The 20,655-nt window shown below is 41.4% G+C and overlaps 1 protein-coding gene across 2 annotated transcripts in view; it reads left to right on the forward strand.

Moving 5' to 3' along the window:
• The first annotated feature begins 4,273 nt into the window (after window positions 1–4,273).
• The window catches only part of AATF (apoptosis antagonizing transcription factor), a 102,541-nt gene continuing 86,159 nt past the window's right edge, over window positions 4,274–20,655 (forward strand). The window contains exons 1-4 of one of the 2 annotated variants that reach the window (XM_036269294.1): window positions 4,274–4,600; window positions 5,549–5,740; window positions 8,240–8,671; window positions 9,150–9,287. In XM_036269294.1, the coding sequence (XP_036125187.1) occupies window positions 4,510–4,600; window positions 5,549–5,740; window positions 8,240–8,671; window positions 9,150–9,287 (853 nt within the window). In that variant the 5' untranslated portion in view covers window positions 4,274–4,509. The remainder of the gene's footprint in view (window positions 4,601–5,548; window positions 5,741–8,239; window positions 8,672–9,149; window positions 9,288–20,655) is intronic. The other variant, XM_036269295.1, reaches the window with a different exon arrangement.

A 20,655-nucleotide genomic window follows, 5' to 3' on the forward strand; every position in this document is an offset into this window, starting at 1 on the left:
GATAATTGGTGTTATTTGATGTTTTAAGAACTAGAAGGGAGGCAGGATGGGGAGCTGAATGACCTCTCAGAAGCCAGGCAGGACTGAGATATGTTTTTGCCTTGGCTGTGGTTGAACCCCATTGCTCCTGCCAGCCAAGCAAGCTTTTCTCTATGGCTTCCCGCGGTTATTAACTACAGATTTGCATTCTGTGGATTTAACTGATACAGTTGAAGAGATGTTTGCTGATAAGTTAATATAGAATGTGAAATAGAAATCAAATCCATGGCTCAAAATGGGTGACCCTAGTCTGTGATTAGGCAGGAGATCCCGTGCACTCTCTCGCTCCCCCTCTCCACACAAACAAAACTGGACTTGTGAATGTCAGTTAGCTGCAAATATATAGTTAGAGGTGGTCTTTTTCAGTTTCAATTCATTTCCCATAGATAATCCTGTTTTCTAATTTGGTGGTTTGAAAGATAATGTAAAATGAATGTACAGTACAGCTAAAATGAAATACTTTAATCCCTTCACAGAAATGATATGAAATAGTTGTTTTATAGTATTTGTTACATTTGAAGTTCCCCAGAAGGAAAACTATTTTGCCTGGCACAGATACATATTGCATTTCTCTGAGAGATGAGTAAAAGTAACCAATATAGAAATCAAATGTTAACTGGCAGTTGCCAATTGGTTCTGAAAAGTAGTTCAGTCCCTTCCAAGCCTTCATTAAACGGGGAAGGAATTTAAATATTTTATCTGCTATGAAATACGTGTGTGTGTTTTAATATCAGACACTATTAGAGTTCCAGGATTTCTTTTCCGTATAACCTAGATTTCAGTCTGGGTTATTTAATTCCTTATTTTTTAAAAATCAAGGTTTTACATTAAATGGCATGTAATTTCCAGTGTTGTTTTTATATTTTGTTAAGACACAACCAAGTGTATCTTTCCTGACAAGAAGTCTTTAAAATAAGCAATATTTCACTGCATCCATTTGATGGTTTATCCAATGGGGATGACTATCAGGGAGGAATCTGGCAGTGTTCTTGTAGAAACCCCAATTTATGAAATACAGGAGAGACTTTTGAAACAACTAGCCTGTGCTTTGTATGCAATCACTGGATCGGCTTGTTTTTGCCCATTTAGCATTTATTTGTGTTAAATCATAGCCAACTTATTTATTATAGCCACCCCCTGAAAAGACATTCATTTAACTGAACCTCATTGGGAAGCTGCATTTTCCTATCAAGGCTGCTGAATTATTTAGCAGCTTTATTGTGGAATCGGGTACTTGATAAGAAGCGTTTTAGAGTTGACTGCTCGATGTGGACTCAATTTTTCTCTCTGACTCTGTGGCAGCAGCTCAGTCTTTCCCCCCTTGGTGCTGTATTCTGAACCCTAACGAATACCTAAACAGGTGGCAAAGTTTATTAATAGTCCATTTTGGAGCTGCCTGAGAGGAGGAGATCTAGAAATGTGAAGGACTAGTCTCCTTCCCAAGGGGGCCTCGCTGCCCACCTCTGGTCCTGAGATGCAGAAAAGTGCTGCACCATCCCCACCCTGGTGGGGCTGAGAGCTCCCTATTAAGGCTCTGGCCAGCGGGGAGGGCCAAGCCAGTCCCCTTTCGTCTGAGAACAGTCTCCTCTCTGGCTGGGCTTGGCAGCCTGGTTTCTCCCTGCAGCCATCTTAAAGCTGCCACCTCTTCAGCCTTTTGGCCACCTGCCCTCAGGATGCCAGCAGCAGAGCCACCATCTGCCTTGGGTGAGAGAGGTGAAAGTCACCCATCCAACGTCTTCAGGCTGAGGGAGGCCGTAGGAGTCTGGGGGGCTACTTTAGGGTGAGACAAGGCTGGGCAGGACTATGCATGGAGAGCCAGGACAGGCATTGGCAGGGGCCTGGGACCTGGAGATTGATAGTATCTGGAAACAGAGAAGAGAAGCAGGTAAGAACCTGGTTTCCCCAAACTCTTGAAACTCCTGGTCATGTGACAGGCAACTGATTGGGGGGTATCTAATGTCACCCCTACCCATCCTCTGCTATTCCTACATCTATTTGCCACGTTGTAGCCCTTAGGCAGCAGGCAGAGGGACTGTGAATAGGGAGACCCTCTGACCTTCTCTGGAGAGGGCTATTCTTTTGGGAGTGTGCTCCCATTTATTCTCACCCCCTGCTTATCTCATCTGCTCTCATCTCTAGAGCAGTCAGAGGTTTACATTTCTTCTAGCAAATGAAGTCTTTGAAATATGCCCTTCCATAGTCGACCCTCATTCTCTATCCCATCCCCACCAGGAATCTCGTTCTCCCTTCTCAAGAAACTAGAGGGGGGGGGGTGCAGAGAGAGCATTAGGAGGTTGCTTGCCTTCCCCATGCCTCAATTTCTCTCAGTTACATATTAAGTTTTAGAATTCGCCCCTCTTTTCTCCACTCCTGGAGTCCCTTCCCTACCCTCAGTATGGGTTAAGAAAGTAGAGGAAACATTTTGGGGTCCCCGGCATGTGTGTGACAGGAATAGTCTTGATTTCTTCCTCAAAAAGCTTCCCAAGTGAGTGGGAACCAGGACAGAGAAGAAAGAAGAGGTAAGCAGGTCTATAGCATTTTCTGCCCAGAATCACCCAGCAGTGTCCTGTTTGCATGACAGCTTAGAGGTGGTCTCTGACCTGCCTTGCCTTCCTCCCCCTTTCTCCCTTTTCTTTACCCCTAGGCCAGGTTTCTAAGCATTATTAGTGTCCAAAATAGGAAGGGAAGAGGATTGCGGGAGGTAATTTCCTAAATGTGGGCTGAGAGAAACATTTTTGTCCTTTGAAGCCTAGGGCAATGGCCCCTTGTTGCAGCCCGAGGAGCATGCTTTTACTCTGAGAGGGGCCCCAGACTGTAATTACAGGGTGTGTGTGTGTGTGTGTGTGTGTGTGTGTGTGTGTGTGTGTGTTTAAAGCTGTTTCCTAGCTTGAATTTTTTTGCAGACAGTAAAAAGCAAGGTTTTTATTTGTTTTAGTGTTTTTTTTGCCTGAGCCCCCTGCTTAGGGTGCTCTTGGTCTAGCCTGGCATTCTTTCCCTTCCATGTTTGGGTGGAGGAGGTCAATCCTAAGATAGCTCTCTTTCTACTATGCAGCAACTTAGGAAAGGGACATAGGACAAGGCACATCATTGATCTTGATCCTGAAGGCACGTGAAGACTGTGAAAGTCAAGGATTCTTACTTCCCTTGGGTTCCACAGTAAACACTGGGGAGCTTAGGGTTCCCTAAGAAGTTCAGCTGTGGATCCAGTAGGCCTGGGCTGCACCCAAGAAGGACATAGGACACCTCTAACATTTGTTTTCTGGATCCTTTTGAGGCAGTTTCTGTTGAGGAGTTTTCAATTCTCTGTAGGCGACCTCAAACGGATACTGGAATGATAGACTGCTTTGTAAGCACACTTATCCCTTATTGCTCTTTCTATTTACATGTTTGTCTGCCCCTCCAGGCTGATGACCATCAGGAGAGAATCTAACTTACTCATCTTTGCATCTCTTCTAGCAGTGCCTGCCACATAGTGGGCAGTCAGGGAATGTTTGGTGAAGGAAAGAGAATATAAAAAGATCGTATCTTTCCATGTGACTGGGTGCAATTAAATTGATCCTATGAAATATTTACATTTGAGTCTACTCGTGCCCCTCTAATGGTAGACTTGAGTTTTTGTGTATTTGTGTATCAGTTCCAAGTGTCTGAGTATGCCCTCATCTTTGAACAGCAAAGATATCAATACAGATAGATGTGCTGAATAGTAACCCCCTCTCCACCGTCTTTTCCCTGTTCCGACAAGACTACTTGGAGAAACTACATAATCGATCCTTATTTATGCACAGCCATAGCGATTTCTAATTATTCCTATTAATAAAGATGCCAGCAATCCGCTACACACTTACACATACCCATCTCTGACATAGGATTCCCAAATCCTGGCAGCTGCGAGGCCAGAGGCTTAAGCCCGGCCCCTCCAAAATATGAAATGCAAGACCTGCTTTTGGTCCCAATCTGTGGCATGCCTGAAAGCGCACCTGGGGCTCGAGACGCTTACGCTTTACTCCCTCCTTCTTTCCAAATCAGCCGCCATGGATCACGGCTACACTGTACTTTATTTCTAAGCAAGTCTCGGACAAATCTTTAGGTATATTTTATTCAAGGGGACAACGGCCGCTCTCATCACAATCCTTGCAGAGCGCTGGCGTCAGCCACGAACCCTTGCGCGTTCCCGCGTGCCCCCAACACACCCCTTCGGCGCACGCGCACGCGCACACGCGGCCAGACCGCGACGATCCCTTCAGTCTCCCGCGCGCTTCCGCCTTCGTTCTAGGAGTGACGCGAAGGCCCCGCCCCCGCCCGAGCGCCTTCCGGAAGTTGCCATCCCTGAGCTGGGCGCGCGACTCCGCGCGGTTCCTGGCTGGGCTGGAGAGTAGTCTCCCGGCGAGAGGACCCGGCGGGGAGACAGCGTCCCGGGCTGGGGCCGCACATTTACGTGCGCGGCGCGGAGCGGAGTGAGACCTGGTGACGATGGCGGGGCCGCAGCCCCTAGCGCTGCAGCTGGAACAGCTGTTGAACCCGCGGCCACGCGAGGCGGATCCAGAGGCCGACCCGGAGGAGGGTGAGGCTGGAACAAGGCCACGTGCAGAGCGGTGGGTCCGGCCCCGTGCGGCCCCGGGCCGCGTGTGAGGGTCGGCATCCTTACTCTTCTAGGGAGGAAAGCTGCCTCCCGGAGCGGTGCCCGGGGCACCGGAGGACGGCTGCGGCTTCTGACGCGCCCCATAAACTTGGTGCTCGGGTGGGCGGAGCATCCCGCGGACTTGGGCTTGGTTAACTTGGTCCGGGCAGGGGCTGTCGCAGGGAGCCAGAGGCTGGTAGCAGGTTGGAAGTTATCTTTCAGGATGCTCTTAACAGGAATTTCATTAGAAATGAGGAGAAGGCAGTCTCATCCGTTTTTTAAACTCTGCGTGTTCCTAAGAACTTACTTGGAGAAAGAAGTGAGAAGTAGATTTCAATGGTGTTTTAAGCCTCTGTAGACCTCAAGGCGCTTGCTCAGGGGCTGAGACTCGGTTCTATCAGCTCTGGTCAAGGTCTCGTTGAGAGTGAGTAATCCTGCTTTAGACTTGAACCAGAGAAGCGTGAGGAAGGGAGAATAATGAAGGATAAATGTGAGTGCTGCACTGGGTCTCAGGAGTATCAGTTGAAGGAACTGGGGCTGTTTCTCCAGTTCCCTGGATAAACGAAAAAACTCCCTGGGGGATAGGATGGGGTGAGGACAGAAGATGATGATAGATGACTTACAATAGTTGAGGGACTGTCATACATGGAAAAGGAATTACACTAGTTTTATATGATCCAAGGCATAGAAATATATCCTACTAGTAGGTTCAGAGTCAACTTTCTGTTCAAGAACAGCAATAAGATAGAGGTCTACCTTAGGAGGGAATGAGTTCCCTGTACCTGGAAGTTCATAGAGGACATTCAAGTATGAGTGGAAAGGGTTGGACAGGGTTACCATTAAAGTTCCTTCTGACCTGGAGATTCTGATTACTTTCCCCCTCCCCCACAGCCACTGCTGCCAGAGTGATTGACAGGTTTGATGAAGGAGAGGATGGGGAAGGTGACTTCCTGGCTGTGGGTAGCATTCGAAAACTGGCATCAGCCTCCCTCTTGGACACAGACAAAAGGTATTTTGGCAAGACCACCTCTAGAAAAGCTTGGAAGGAAGACCAGTGGGAACATCCTCTGTCAGGTTCATCTGGTGAGTGGATATATTTGCATGTTTGTGTATGTGTGTGTGTTTTGCATGGTATTCTTTCTCTTTCTTCCCTAATTTTTTTCTAGGGTTAAAATTCCCCCGCTCTTTTAATGAATTTTGCAAGAAGAGACCATTGATAATGGCTTTAGAAAGGGCCTTAGAGGTACTTAGTTTCACTTCACAAGGAATCTAAACCCTGGAGCTATTAAGTTGCCACACTCCTTATGTTTAGACTAGTAGTTCACAATAAAATGCAGTGAGAGAAAAGGTAATGCACATGGGATATTGAAGAGGGTTGTGCATTGAGAAAGTGTTGCCTCTGAAGAGCATGGTATTCAGGGATTTTGATCCCTTTCTGTCAGTTTTTCAGTCTTGCATTGGGTCACTGTGTGATATTAATTTGTGAAACTCATTTTTGCCATTGTAAAAGTAACACAATCCTTCCCTATTCCCTGCAAGAGCGTTAGAAGATGTGAGTTTATAGTTTTAAAGCAGAGTGGAAGAAGGGGCTGGATATGGTAATTATTGAGTGAATGTCATTTGTTTTTCATTAGAGAAATCAGAGTTGCTTTGTTGAAAATCCACAGATAATATAACAGAAATTTTTATTTAGGTTATGACATATGTGTGATTTAGTCCTTGATGTAGGTCTGGGGAGTTTCTGATAAGCTTTTTAACATTCTTAGCCTAGAGACTGATAAAGAGACCAATATGAGACAAACATTATAACATTTGTTGAACTCTCACCATGTGTCATGTCAGGCACTGTGGTAAGCCCTTTAAGTTTTAAGAGCCTAGGACACATAAGTTCTCAAAAAATGTTATCACCATTATCATTATATGTATCATCTCATTTAATCATCCCTGTAGCCTTGTGAGGTTGGTACTATTTAGTCCCATTTTACAGATAAAGAAATTGAGGGACAGATTGGTTAAGTAACTTGCTCAATGTCTTACAGGTAGTAAGTGGAAGATGCTGGACTCAAATAAGGCAGTCTGACTCCAAGATCTGTACATTTAATTAGTATTCTGTAGGAATGTTTCTTTTCCTTCTTCTTTTGGTTAATCCTCACTGGAGGATATTTTTCTATTGACTTTTTTTTTTAAGATAGAATGGAAGGGAGGGAGGGAGAGAGAGGGTGAAAGAGAGAGAGGGAAACATCAGTATGAGAGAGACACATTGATTGGTTGCGTCCTGCACAACCCCTGACCTGGGACAGGATGGAACTTGCAACCTGGGTGCTTGCCCTTGACTGGAAATCCAACCCGAGACCCTTTGGTCCATGGGTTCTAACCGCTGAGCAAAACTGGCTAGGGCTGTAGGAATGTTTTTTTTCTTTGTTTTTATCCTCACCCGAGGACATTTTTGCATTTATCTTCAGACAGAATGGGAGGGGGAGAGAGAGAAACATCGATGTGAGAGAGACACATTGAATGGCCACCACCCACACGACCCCAACCGGGGCCGGGGACAAACTGCAACTGAGGTATGTGCCCTTAGTGGGAACCGAACCTGGGACTCTCTGGTCCACAGGCTGACACTCCAACTGCTGAGCCTAACTAGACAGGGCAGGAATGTTTTTAACCAGGAACCATAACTAACATTCCATTTACTGGAGGGTCAAGTTCAAACTCCTTCCTATTAAAAGTAAGACTCCTGATTTGGTCCCTGGTCAACTCTGTAGGCTTATCTCCTACCATTCTGTACTCCAGTATACTTTTATGGTGCTGGACCTTTGCATATGCTGTTTTCTCTTTTCTTTCTCCGTTCTCTGTCTGATGAGCTGTTTACTTATGTAATGTCTCCTCCTACACATGAAGCCATCTCTCACCTTTCCAGGGAGTTAAGTGGTTCCTTCTCTATATAGTGTGCTAATGACATTGAAACATAATTATTGGTATGCGTATCTACCACTCCCACTAGACTATGAAGCCCTCCTCATAGATACCACATTCTATTTGTCATTCCTTAGTATTTTCTCTACCTGGCTCATAATAGGTGCTTATTAAATATACTAAATAGGGTGTACACTTGTGTGATAGAGATTGTGCATTTGGGATAGTTAATGATAACCTATACTTTTTTAGATGCAGGTTTGGGAAAACTGGTAATTCCTTACACCTGTTAAAATCTGACTATCTCTTCCTGATAGGTTTGCTTAAATGTGCTTGCCCCACAGTTAAAATTTTCCCCTTCTCTGGAGTATCAAAACTTTGTCAAAGCACTTATAAGTCTTTTCTGTATTATAGTTTTATGGGTCTTTCTCATTAGAACCTTTTGTTAGAATGGGATTTATATGTTTTATTCATCTTTACTTCTCTGTTAGCATTTTACAGATAGTAGATGTGTAATAAATATTTATTGAGTCGAGTACAATGTACTTTTTTTTATAACTACTATGGTCCTTTAGATGAAATGAATAATATGGTCTAGTATTTGCCTTAAGGTAAATCCATTTTTTCCTTCTTCTCTCCTTGTTTTTCTTTCTTTTCCTTGTTTAGACAAGGAAATATCTGATGAGGAAGAGTCTGGAGATGGCGATTCAGAGGTGCTGGGTCTGGAGGAATCTGATGAGGATGTAACGAGTGCTGTTGAGGAACAGGAGTGTGGTGATGATGGGGACAATAGTCTGGCCTGGAGGAAGGGGAGCAGAAGCCACTCTGGGAAAACGCCAGGCTTCAGTATCCAGAATATCAGTGACTTTGAAAAATTCACTGAGGGAATGGATGACCTTGGTAGCAGTGAAGAGGAAGAAGATGAAGAAGATGAGAGTGGCATGGAGGAAGGGGATGGTGAAGAAGACTTAGAAGGTACCTGTGAGGAAGACAGGGCTGAAGACAGGAACAGTGAAGATGATGGTATGGTGATGACCTTCTCCAGTGTCAAAGTTTCCGAGGAAGTGGAGAAAGGCAGAGCTGTGAAGAACCAGATAGGTTTGTACATGGTTTGCTGTTTGCTTATTTTTCAAAGTGTCTGCATTTGATGTCCTTTTTGTCTGTTTGTTTGTTTGTTTGGTTTTGGCTGTTCACTCTCTCCTGTGTCCTTCCAATTAGTTTGCGACATGCCCCACTTACCTAGAAGCCTAAAGCCCCATTCCTCTGTGCTTAGCCAGCCATTTCTACCCTGAGCTGCTTAGCTGGTTCTGCTCTAGTACTTCCAGCAACTGTGGAAGATTGAAGAGAAGGGTGTTTTCTTCTCTCTTTGGGCTTTAGCATTCTCTCTCATGTAGCAAACATTTGCTTCCAAGATACTGAATTTATTTCCTATAATAGAGAATATTTGCACGGCATGAAACTGTGATAAAGCTGTGCTGCTCAGAGACTGGTATGATTTCCTGTCCCGTTACCCCCTCCTCTCCCCTCCCCAGGAAGATTGTATAACTGAGGAATGGAATTCTTATTTCTTTCTCAGCACTGTGGGACCAGCTCTTAGAAGGAAGGATCAAACTACAAAAAGCTCTGTTGACTACCAATCAGCTTCCTCAACCAGATGTTTTCCCTGTTTTCAAGGACAGAGGTGGCCCAGAATTTGCCAGCGCCCTAAAAAATAGTAAGAATACTTATGCCATATTGGGGTACCTTGCAACACCACAGAGTTGATGAAGAAAAGATGTGGTTTTAATGATAACATGGTATAAAATAGTAGTTTTTAACTTTAAAAAAGCAATCTAATTTTTTTATCAAATGAAGATAACTTTGGTTGACATGGATTGGGTGCTTGAGTCATGTCTATTCTGCTTTTTCTTTACCTGCCCCTCCCCTTCTCCTTGGCTTTCTGAGTTACTTCTTTTAATGCTCAGAGAATACTCTTTGAAAATCTACTGTTATAGAATGAAAGGGAGGGAAGGAATGACTAAACTCAGTTCATTTAAGTTGGTTGTACCAAATACTTAAAAGATGCCCTTTTTTGTTGTTGTTGGGACATTTCTATAACATGCTAAAATGATCTTATTCTTATCTTCCTTTGGGTTACATAGAGTAAGGAAAGATGATGACTGCAGAAGGAGGAAAAAGTTTCAGAAGAGAATTGCTGAGCTATGAAAGCCAAAAATTTTAGAAGAAAAAAATTTAGAAACGTTTTGGTTCCCAGTCCCCTCGTTTTATAGAGAGAACTATGGCCTAGAGAGAACAAGTTGCCCAGAGTTACAGAGCTTGTTCCTGCATGGCAGAGAGAAAACTCCAGGTTTTCATCTCAGTCTTCCTTCCGCACCACACTGCCTCCTGTGTGCTGTATGCCTGTGTGCCCAGTGGCACCAAAGGACTGGGGTAGATTTGGGGGTAGTGCACTGTGATTGGTATTGCTATTCCTTATTTACATGCTGGGACTTAGTGTTTTCTTTTGCTCTTTATTTATTGTATTTATTGATTTTTAGAGAGAGATTCAGAACGGAGAGGGAGAGAGAGAGATAGAAACATTGATGAGAGAGAACATCGATTGGCCGCCCCCTGTAGGCCCCCCACTGGGGATCGGGCCCACAACCTGGGCATGTGCCCTGACCAGGAATCGAACTGATGACCTCTTGGTGCATGGGTCAATGCTCAACCACTGAGCCACACCAACTGCTTCCTTTGCGAAGGGACCCGAAAAGGGTATCTGATTTGGTATCTGCCTTTAGGGAGAATCACCTCGAATCATTCAAAATAAAGATGTAGGATTTCTAGGGAAGGGGATACTGTGAACCTTTCATGTGGGAAAATACCTGGTTTAATTAGAAATTAATTCCTGGAGTCTGGTCTTTAGATTGTATGTCCTACCATACTTGAAGTCTGTTTCCTATGGGAAAGGCCTAGTTGGCCAATTAATCCTTCAGGAACCCTGCAGGTACTGTGAAGGTGGGTCTTTTATAGCCCCTCTCCCAGCTCTTCCCCCTTCTTCCTTTACATAAATGATAGATTGGCAGTTTTCAAAATTTTTGAGATTTTTGGAATAGTTCTCTGCTATTTTTGATATCCTAATACCCTAATTCCTGGTTTGCCTTGGAATGAGTCCTAGACTGCTCTAGATGAAATGTCTGAAATGTTTGCTAAAGGCTTTTTCCATTTTGTTACTTATTACTCTTCTTGCTTGAGCCTTTCCCTTTTTTTGTGTGTGTGGGGGGTCTTCTTAAAATACTGATATTTTAGGGGTTGGTCAATATCAAGTAAATGGATACATTTTTATTCTTGGATACAATTTAGTGTCTTTAGCTATTTTAATGTTATTTAACAGTTCTGATAATTTTTATGTTTTTGTTTATTTTGTATTTTACCAATTGCCTCTTTGCCTCATTGGTGAACTTCAGTTAATCTGAGACAGGGTGGGTTTTGGTAGAAGAGGGAGAAGAAAGGAATGTTTGTTTGGTATCCCATATTCTAAGGTGGGAGAGCAGGGAGTTTCCTAATCAGAATTTCTGCACATCTGACAGGTAGTTAATTTTTGTTTGTTTTCAACCTGCTTATGACAATATGACATAATATGTTATATACCTCCCTGTCTAGGTAAACAGAGTTTAAGAAAAATTTCTTGACTACATTACTCTGGATGAAGAATTTATACTGTGTGATAAAGCTAGTGTGGAACATAAGCTAAATTTGTGTTGACCTCAAACACACACTAGAACTTACTGTCTTTAACTAAATCTCTTTTCAGTTTGCTTGGTTATACAGTAGCTAAAATCAGACTGCCTTGATTTAGATTCCATCTCTGTGACCTTGGGCAAGTTACTTATCACACTAAAATGGTGATGATAAGGTGTGAGGAGGATTAAAGGATGTAATATAAAGCATTAGCACAGTATCTGGCATGTAGCACACCACAAATGTTAGATATGGGTGTGTTTCTGCTGAAAGAGGCATTTGGCAATGTTCAGCTATGCGAATGATGGTCGTCATTGTAACAAACTATCATCTCCATTGTCTTCAGTGTTTTTTTATTTTTTATTAGTATGCATATACCTGATATAGTTTATTTATGTATTTATTTTTTAATCCTCACCTGAGGATATTTTTTCATTGTTATTTTTTAGATAGGGTGGGAGGGAGAGAGAGAAACATTGATGTGAAAGAGACACATTGATTGGTTGCCTCCTGAACAACTCTGTCTAGGGCTGGGGATCGAACCCACAACCAAGGCACATGTCCTTGACTGGGAATCGAACCCGTAACTCTTTGGTCCACAGGCCGATGCGCTAACTGCTGAGCCAAACTTGCCAGGGCTTCCCTATATAATTAAAAAAATTTTTTTTCTTTATTGATTTGAGAGACGGAGGAAGGGAGAGGGAGAGATAGATAGGAACATCGATGAGAGAGAACATCGATTGGCTGCCTTCTGCATGCCCCCCACTAGGGATCTGGCCCACAACCTGGGCATGTGCCCTGACTGGGAATCGAACTGGCGACTTCTTGGTGCATGGGTCGATGCTCAACCACTGAGCCACACCATCCAGGCTTCCCTATATAACTTAAATTAACTATTTTTCTGGAAAGTAGGTAGTGTTATATTCTACTGTAATACTTATAATTCAGCTTCTGCTTCTTATGCTTATGGAAGGTAAGCAGAGATTTCCTTATTGCCAAACCTGGCATACTGCCTCCCTGAAACTTTCAATCTTTTCTTGAATTATTTCCCTTTGGTGGTGGTAACACTACATATGCTGTTTGAGTTCTCTTGCCTTTCTGATTTCTTCTCATCTCAGACTCCTCTTTTATGCTCCCAATGTCAGTTTCATTGCATTGAGGATAATGTTCTCAGGTAGTGTTTTCTTGATATATCCTCTCCTTGGCACTGTCATTTATCCTCATAGCCCTAACAATAGTCTCTAAAACAGCAGCCTTTCAGCTATATTTTAGCCACAATAAACTTCTGAGCATGTTTTTGTACCTTCAGTGTCCTAAACTTTTCAGAAACTAAACAAATATCTCCTTCCTTCTGCAACGCATACATGCACTTAGTCCCCAGTCACCTTGATGTTACATGTTGGTAATTAACTCTGGAACTATGAAATAATTTCAGAGACATTTTTTGATATTTTAGTAGCAGCATAAGTAGCAAGTTATGAAGTAACCTTAGCAAAATTAAGGGATTTTCTATGCACAAAACCATTTCTCTAAAAAGATTAGCTTTTTCTCTGATTTTCTTTTTAAAAGTTCTACAGTATTAGGAGGCAGGTCTTTTATGTTGGTAGCAACAATATAAGGAAGAGGGCAAGTTACTTAAGGAAAACTCATAATGAATTATTTAAAACTTTTCATTATAGAATATATCAAACCTGTATAAAAGTAGAGAGAATTGTACAATGAACTCATATAGTGTTACCAGCTAAGTAATTATTAACTCACAGCCCAACTTATTCATCTATGCTTATACTAACTCTCCCCTTCTGGATTATTTTGAAGCAAATAATAGATATTCTGTTATTTTATCAGTAAATCAGCATGTATCTCTAAAAGAAAAGGACTTAATAAAATCACAATACCATTCTTTCACATAAAAACGTTAACAATTTCTTTTTTAAAAAATATGTTTTTATTGATTTTTAGAGAGAGAGAAAAACATCAATTGGCTACCTCTTGCACACACCCCAACTGGGGACCAAACCTGAAACCGGGGCATGTGCCCTGACTGGGAATCGAACCAGTGACCTTTTGGTGCACGGGACAATGCCCAACCAACTGAGCCACACTGGCCAGAGCAGCAATGATTTCTTAATACGCATAACTGATTTGAATGTATTGGGGGAATTGAGAGAGCATTTCTGTAACAGGTACACTCTACTATCTTTTTCAGAGTTTTCTCTATAGCTTTAAATGAAGTGATTAAAGGAAAGCCAAACTTTAGCCATAATAAGTTGACCTTTTAGTGAAATGCATGTTATTAATGTATTTAATGAGATGCATTACAAACTGCAGTGAGCACCATGTTTCATTACAGGTCCAAAATGTAATATCATTAAAGACCTTTAATAGAAACAATGGTTGACATTTTGATATTTCCCATAAGCAAAAAATCCAAGAACACAGTATAATGTAATATAAATATAGAAGCAGTGTTGGAATTTCTTACTTGAGTGTAAAAACAAATTCTATTATAAATAAATTTTGTTTGCCACTCTTCATCTTCCCAGGTATAGTTCATACTCATTCTGTTATCTCTCTGTGGCCCTTGTACTGGCCCCTCAACTATTTTGACTTGAATAGACTAAATATTGTAATGCTTATTTGACCTCCGCACTAATAGATACCTTAAAGAATAACTTCTAAAATTTTGAGTAAGTCGTAGGCAACCACAGAGTCTTGATAATAATTCTTTTTTTTTTTTTTGGTGGTACATGCCCCTAGCGGGAACCGAACCCGGGACTCTCTGGTCTGCAGGCCAATGCCCAACCGCTGAACCAAACAGGCCAGGGCTTGATAATATTTCTGTTTTGTTTTTAAATTTTATTTATTTTTAAGTAGGCAGTATATTCACATGACTTACAATTCAAAAGACATGACTATATAGAATCTTTCTTCCCACTACTCCCTCTACCCAGTTCTCTATCCCATAGGCAACCAATATTATCAGTGAACTCCTCCCTTTTTTAATTACTTAGTTGCCTTAGGTGACAAATTCATGAACATCTATTTCAGTATTCTCTCAATTAACACTCTATGGGTTCATGGCAGAGTTCTCACAAACGATCTGTAGAACCCTGAAATAGCCTTAATTACTTGGAATAGGTTTAAGTATTGCTTGGGACAAAGGTACTTGCAACCTTCTCCAAGAGCAGCACTGTGTCGGATTAAGGACTTTTATCACCTTGTATTTCATCTAGCCAAGATGATGTAAGTTTGATCTTTTTGTTTCAGCCAATGGCTATCGTTTTTTAAAATAGCTTTACTGTTCTAATTATAAAATTATGTTGTGCTTGCTTCAAAAATTCTGGAAATGCATAAAGAAGAAAATAAGAATTACCTGTAATTCTGCTGCCCAGAGGTAATCACGGTTGTCATTTTGATGAATATCCTTTCAGACCTTTTTCTGTGCTTATACACAAACCCGTTTTTAAAACAAAAATGGAATGTTATAAATATGTACTATTTTATAAGCTTATTTTTTCTACTTAATATATCATTTCATGTCAATATATTTAGATGAACATCAGCGTTTTCAGTGGCTACAGAATATTCCATTTTATAGATTTACTGCAGTTTGTTTAACCAATATGTATTGATGAATGCTTAGGTTTATTCTAGTTTTTCACATTTATAAAGCATGCTTTGATAAACATCCTTGTACATACATATTTGTGCAATTTGTCTAAAAGTAGCACTGTCTAATAGAAATATAATGCAAGCCACATATGTAATTTTAAATTGTCTAGTAACCACATTTAAAAAGTAAAAGGAAAGAGGTAAAATTAATTTTTGTAATATTTTATTTAACTCAATATATCAAAAAAATTGTTATAATTTTAGCATGTCAGTATATAAATATAAATGAGATATTTATGTATATTTTTTTTATGTTAAGTCTTTGAAATCCCAAGTGTATACTACATTTACAGTGCATCTCAAAATTTGGACTAACCAGATTTTGAGTGCTCAATACCCACATGTGGCTAGTGGATACTGTATTGGACAGCACAGACTTACATTCGCTGGAAATGCAGTTGCTAGTACAAGGGATTGTATGGTATTTTTTTTTTTTAACGTGTTTTTGAATATGTTGAGAAATTGGCCCTAGAAGAATTGTAACAATTGAAATTCTCATCTGTAAGTTATTTTCCTGAACTCATGCCACCACAGAGTATTATGGATCTTATTTTTCTTAAACTGTAGGTGGCAAATGAAGGCATTCATTTCTTGATAACTTTCTGTTTGATATTTACATAATACCTGTTGACTTAGCAGTGAAATATATCCTATGTTTTGCCTATTTATTAAAAAAATGAGCCCTGGCAGGTTTGGCTCAGCGCTTAGAGCGTCGGCCCGCAGAGCAATGAGTTACGGGTTCGATTCCAGTCAGGGGCATGTACCTCGGTTGCGATTCATCCCCGGCCCTGGTTGGGGTTGTGCAGGAGGCGGCCACTTGATGTGTCCCTTTCATGTCGATGTTTCTCTCTCCCTCTTTTCTCTCTCTCCCTTCCACTCTGAACAAAAATGGAAAAATGTCCTCGGGTGAGGATAAAAAAAATTTTAAAAAGAGCTCTGTGTAGGAAGACTTTAGGTCCCTCTTGAGCTACTACCTATTTTGTCCAACTTGGTTAATTAGGTATATTATGTAGAGAGTAAAGCTGGATCACAGAGCAAGTGCTTTTCCAAAGGAATCAACTAGTGGAACCAGGAGGAGTGTCAGATTCTCCCGCAGTGATTCCACCTACCCTGGAAAGATGAGACTTAGATGGGTCATGGAGCTGTGAAAGGTTCAAACTACTGAAACCAGTCTGGTCAGAAAATTTGCTGTTTTGGGTTTGTTAGGAATTAGAGTTGTCTTTGGTTTCAGAAGCAATCTTTAATAGTAATGAGTTAGAGAAGCCCACAACCCTGGCTTGTAGTAGTTCATAGGATTTCCAAGTAGGATCACTACCCGTTATTCACGGTGAAGTTGTACACATTCCTGTATATTGGAGCCTCTTTGTATGGACATTTAATTAACTCACCTTTCACTATGTGCCTGGCCAAAAGAAAAAGAGGAAGGGAGAGGGAAACAGCTTAAATAGTGCCAGCAATTTTGCCTGCCATTTTACTGAATGAGCGAGTGCCCTGGAGTAAGCATGAGAGGGCAGATGGAATCTGGTTTTGGATCAGTTATTTTTTTGTTCCTGAATACCTCTCAACAGACAGACTATGAATCTAGTGTTTAAAGTTACAGCATGCAGTCTTAGTACAGTGTGGTCCCTAAACACAGTCATTTGTTCAGTCAGTGAACTAGCTTCATGTTCTAGTGTTTGAGGGGAGAAACTGACTATGTTGAACTAGTGGAGAGAAAGCATGATGCTGAACTTCACAGGCAATGTTAAGGATTTTTTTTTCTTTGTTTAAAAGATTTTTTTTTTCTTTATTGATTTTAGAGAGAGAGGAAGGGAGAAGGCGAGAGAGATAGAAACATCAATGAGAGAGAACATCGATTGGCTACCTTCTGCATGCTCCCCACTGGGGATTGGGCCCACAACCTGGGCATTTGCCCTGACCGGGAATCGAACCGGCGACCTCTTGTGCATGGACCAATGCTCAACCACTGGGCCACACCGGCCGGGCAATATTAGGGATTTTTAAAGTAGTTTTGTCAGAACTTGATTTTTTGCTTTATGCTCAGACTTTAGAACCTAACCATTGCATAAGATGCTTTTATTCTACTTTATTGTTATTTATGTCTTACAATTTATTCTTTTTTAAAAATCCTTACCCGAGGATATTTTCCTGTTTATGTTCAGATAGAACAAGAGGGAGGGAGAAAAAGAGAAACATCGATGTGAGAGACACCTCAATTGGTTGCCACCTACACAATTCCAACCGGGGCCGGGGACGAACTGCAACCGAGGTACATGCCCTTGGCTGGAATCGAACCCAGGACTCTTTGTTCCATGGGCCGATGCTCTAACCACTAGCCATACCAGCCAGGGCTTAAAATCTATTCTTTTTTTTTTTTTAATCCTCATCCGAGGACATTTTTCCATTTTTTGTACAGACAGAGTGGGAGGGAGAGAGAGGAAGAGAGAGAGAGGGAAACATCGATGTGAAAGGGACACATCGGCTGCCACCCGCACGACCAACCAGGGCCGGGGACAAACTGCAACCGAGGTACATGCCCTTAGCGGGTCTCTCTGGACCGCAGGTGGATGCTCGAACCGCTGAGCCAAACCGGCCAGGGCTTAAAATCTATTCTTAAATCATTTTATTAAAATTATACATGAATATAATAGCATAGAAGTATTCTGGAAAATAAGAATCCTTTGCCCTATATTCAGTCTCATTCTATTTCTGTTTTACTTCTGTAATTTTAGATACTTTGTTTATATCTATTTATTCTCTAGTTTGAAAGGTGAGAATGTGCCAGACAGGTTAGGTAAATGAGGATTGAGAATTGAACATTTAATTTTGCAACATGGTGGTCATCTGTGACCTTGATGTGCAATTTGGATGAAGTGGGAGGGAATGGATTCATGAGAAAATAGGGAAAAGGGATTTGAGACCGTGAGTACAGACTACTGTTTCCAGGGATGTTGCTTTAAAGGGGAGCAGAGAAATGGGACATTAGATGGAGAAGGATGTGGAGTCGAGAAGTGTTTGGTTTGTTTTTGAGATGAAGTAAATAACATGATGAGAAGGACTCACAAAGGGGGAAATTGATGCAGGAGAGGAGGGCTATCTGCCATAGCAATGTCCTTGCGTAGGTAAGTGGAAATGGGGCCAGTGCACAAGAAAGGTGGCCTTGAATAGCAGTGTGGACAGTTTAACTGTATCGAAAGGTGAGAAGATATATATAAATAGACACAGCCCTGGCCGGTTTGGCTCAGTGGTTAGAGCATTGGCCTGCGGTCCAGACAGATCCGGGTTCAGTTCCCGTTAAGGGCGTGTACCTCGGTTGCAGTTTGTCCCCGGCCCTGGTTGGGTTGTGTGGGTGGCAGCCACTCGATGTGTCCCTTTCACGTCGATGTTTCTCTCTCTCTCTCCCTCCCACTCTATCTGAATAAAAAATGGAAAAATTTCCTCGGGTGAGGATAAAAAAAAAAAAAAAGGCACAGATAGGTAGGAGTCTGTGAAAATTCTCTTTTGCTCGTTGTTTTCTTTGAAGTAGAAACTAAGTTAATAAATTGCTAATGAGGAATAGGGGAGGAGGTAGTAGAAATTTTGAGGGTAAGTTAGGAAATAGTCATTACATCTTTTTTTCACTCCAGTTTTACATTCTGCCCTACAACTACAAGAAGGATTTTAGCACTTTATCCATATGTTGACTCCAGGAGTTGAAAACCAATAAACCAAAAATATTTACAGCGTTATTACCATGTAAATATGGTATAATACTAGGGCAGAGAAGAACTGGAAAATTACTGTCTCTTTTCTTTGTGTTCCCAGTCATGGCTCCTAGGCCACTCAAAAGAGAATGTTCCTAGTTTAGTTCAAGTTCCTAGATCCTAGTTTAAGTAGATCTTTTATTAACCTCCATCAATTGCTTAACATCATGCTGTATTTTAGTTTGCTTCACATTTAGACTATTAATTTATTATATAATTTTTTTCTTAGACCTCTAATCCCTCCCCCTATATCTTATAGCTAGCTCAGTTTTATCTTTTTTTTTTTTTTCTTCCCATCTTTTGTTCAGATAGAGTGGGAGGGAGAGAGAAACATCGACGTGAAAGGGACACATCGAGTGGTTGCCACACGCATGACTGCAACGGAGTTATGTGTCCTTAGCGGGAACCGAACCCGGGTCTCTCTGGACCGTAGGCTGACGCTCTAACCGCTGAGCCAAACTGGCCAGGGCTCAGTTTTATCAATTATATTTTCCCCAAACTTTAAATCATGCCTTTTCTTTTATTTTTCCAGTTTGAACTGTCTGTTCTCTGGGACTAGTGCTCCCTTCATCTCCATTTGCTTTGTCCATTTGTTGCCAAACATGCGTGGAGAGCAGATTGTCTGAGTTTTTGTAGATGTATTTTATTTATTTATTTCCTTTTATTGATTTTAGAGAAAAAGGAAGGGAGAGGGAGAGGGAGATAGAAACATTGATGAGAGAGAACATTGATTGGCCACCTCCTGCATGCCCCCCACTGGGGTTTTGACCCACAACCTGGACATGTACCCTGACTGGATATCGAACCGGTGACCTCTTGGTGCATGGGTCAGTACTCAACCACTGAGCCACACTGGCCAGGTGAGTTCTTGTAGATTTAAAAATACTCTGCCCTCATTCTTTATTGATGAATTTTAATTGATTGGGTTTAAAATTTTAGGTTGGAAAAAAACTTTCCCTCAAAATTTGAAAGTACTGCCCTTGGTTTACTATTGTTACTGCAACAAATTACCACAAGTTTAGTACTCAAATGGCACATATTTATTATCTTACAGTTCTAGAGGTTAGAAGTCCTAAAACCACAAGGTGTCAGTGCGATTGTGCTTCTGGAGGCTCTAGGGGAACATCTGTGTCCTTGTCTTTTCCAGCTTCTAGAGACTGCCTGCATTCCTTGGCACATGGCTATCTTCCATCTTCAAAACCAGCAATCCAAGCCCATCACTTCAGCCTCTCCTTTTCTGACTGATCCTGCTGCCTCCCTCTTACAAATGGACTTTGTGATTACATTGGAGTCATCTGGCTAATTTATTATGATATCCCCATTTCAGATCTTTAATTTAATTATATCTGCAAAGTTCTTTTGCCATGGAAGGTGACATTCACAGGTTCTGGGGATTAGGATGTGAGCATCTTTGGGGGACCATTATTCAGCCTTCCTACTACATGCTCTATTGTCTTCTATTATTCAAGTGTTGTCAGTGAGAAGGTAGTTGTTGGTTTGAGTCACATTCCTTTGCAGGTGACTTGTTTTTGCTCTCTGGAAATGTTTGGAATCTTCCCTTTATTCTTGATTTTCTGAAATTGCCTGAAGAGACGTCTAGGTATGGATCCTTTTTCATGCATTGTTCTGAGTACTTACTGTGCTCTTTTTGTCTGAAGATGGGTCATTCAATTTTGGGAAAATATAATATTCTTTAAATAATTTCCTTGCCTCTGTTTAATCTGTTCTCTTACAGATAGTAAAGCTGTAGTAGTGTTGTGTCTCTTACGAGTTTGTCTTCTAACATTTTCCATCTCGTGATTTTCCATGTCTGTCTTCTGAAAGTCTTTGAGTTTGATTTCTAGTTCTATTTTTCTTTTAATTTCTAACAGATCTTTTGTTTTCTGAATATTCCTTTTCTATATAATTAATATACTTGGAGTGTATTATGTACGTTCAAAGCTT

This window comes from Molossus molossus, unplaced genomic scaffold, assembly GCF_014108415.1.
Source record: "Molossus molossus isolate mMolMol1 unplaced genomic scaffold, mMolMol1.p scaffold_m16_p_19, whole genome shotgun sequence".
Taxonomy (NCBI): Eukaryota; Metazoa; Chordata; class Mammalia; order Chiroptera; family Molossidae; genus Molossus; species Molossus molossus.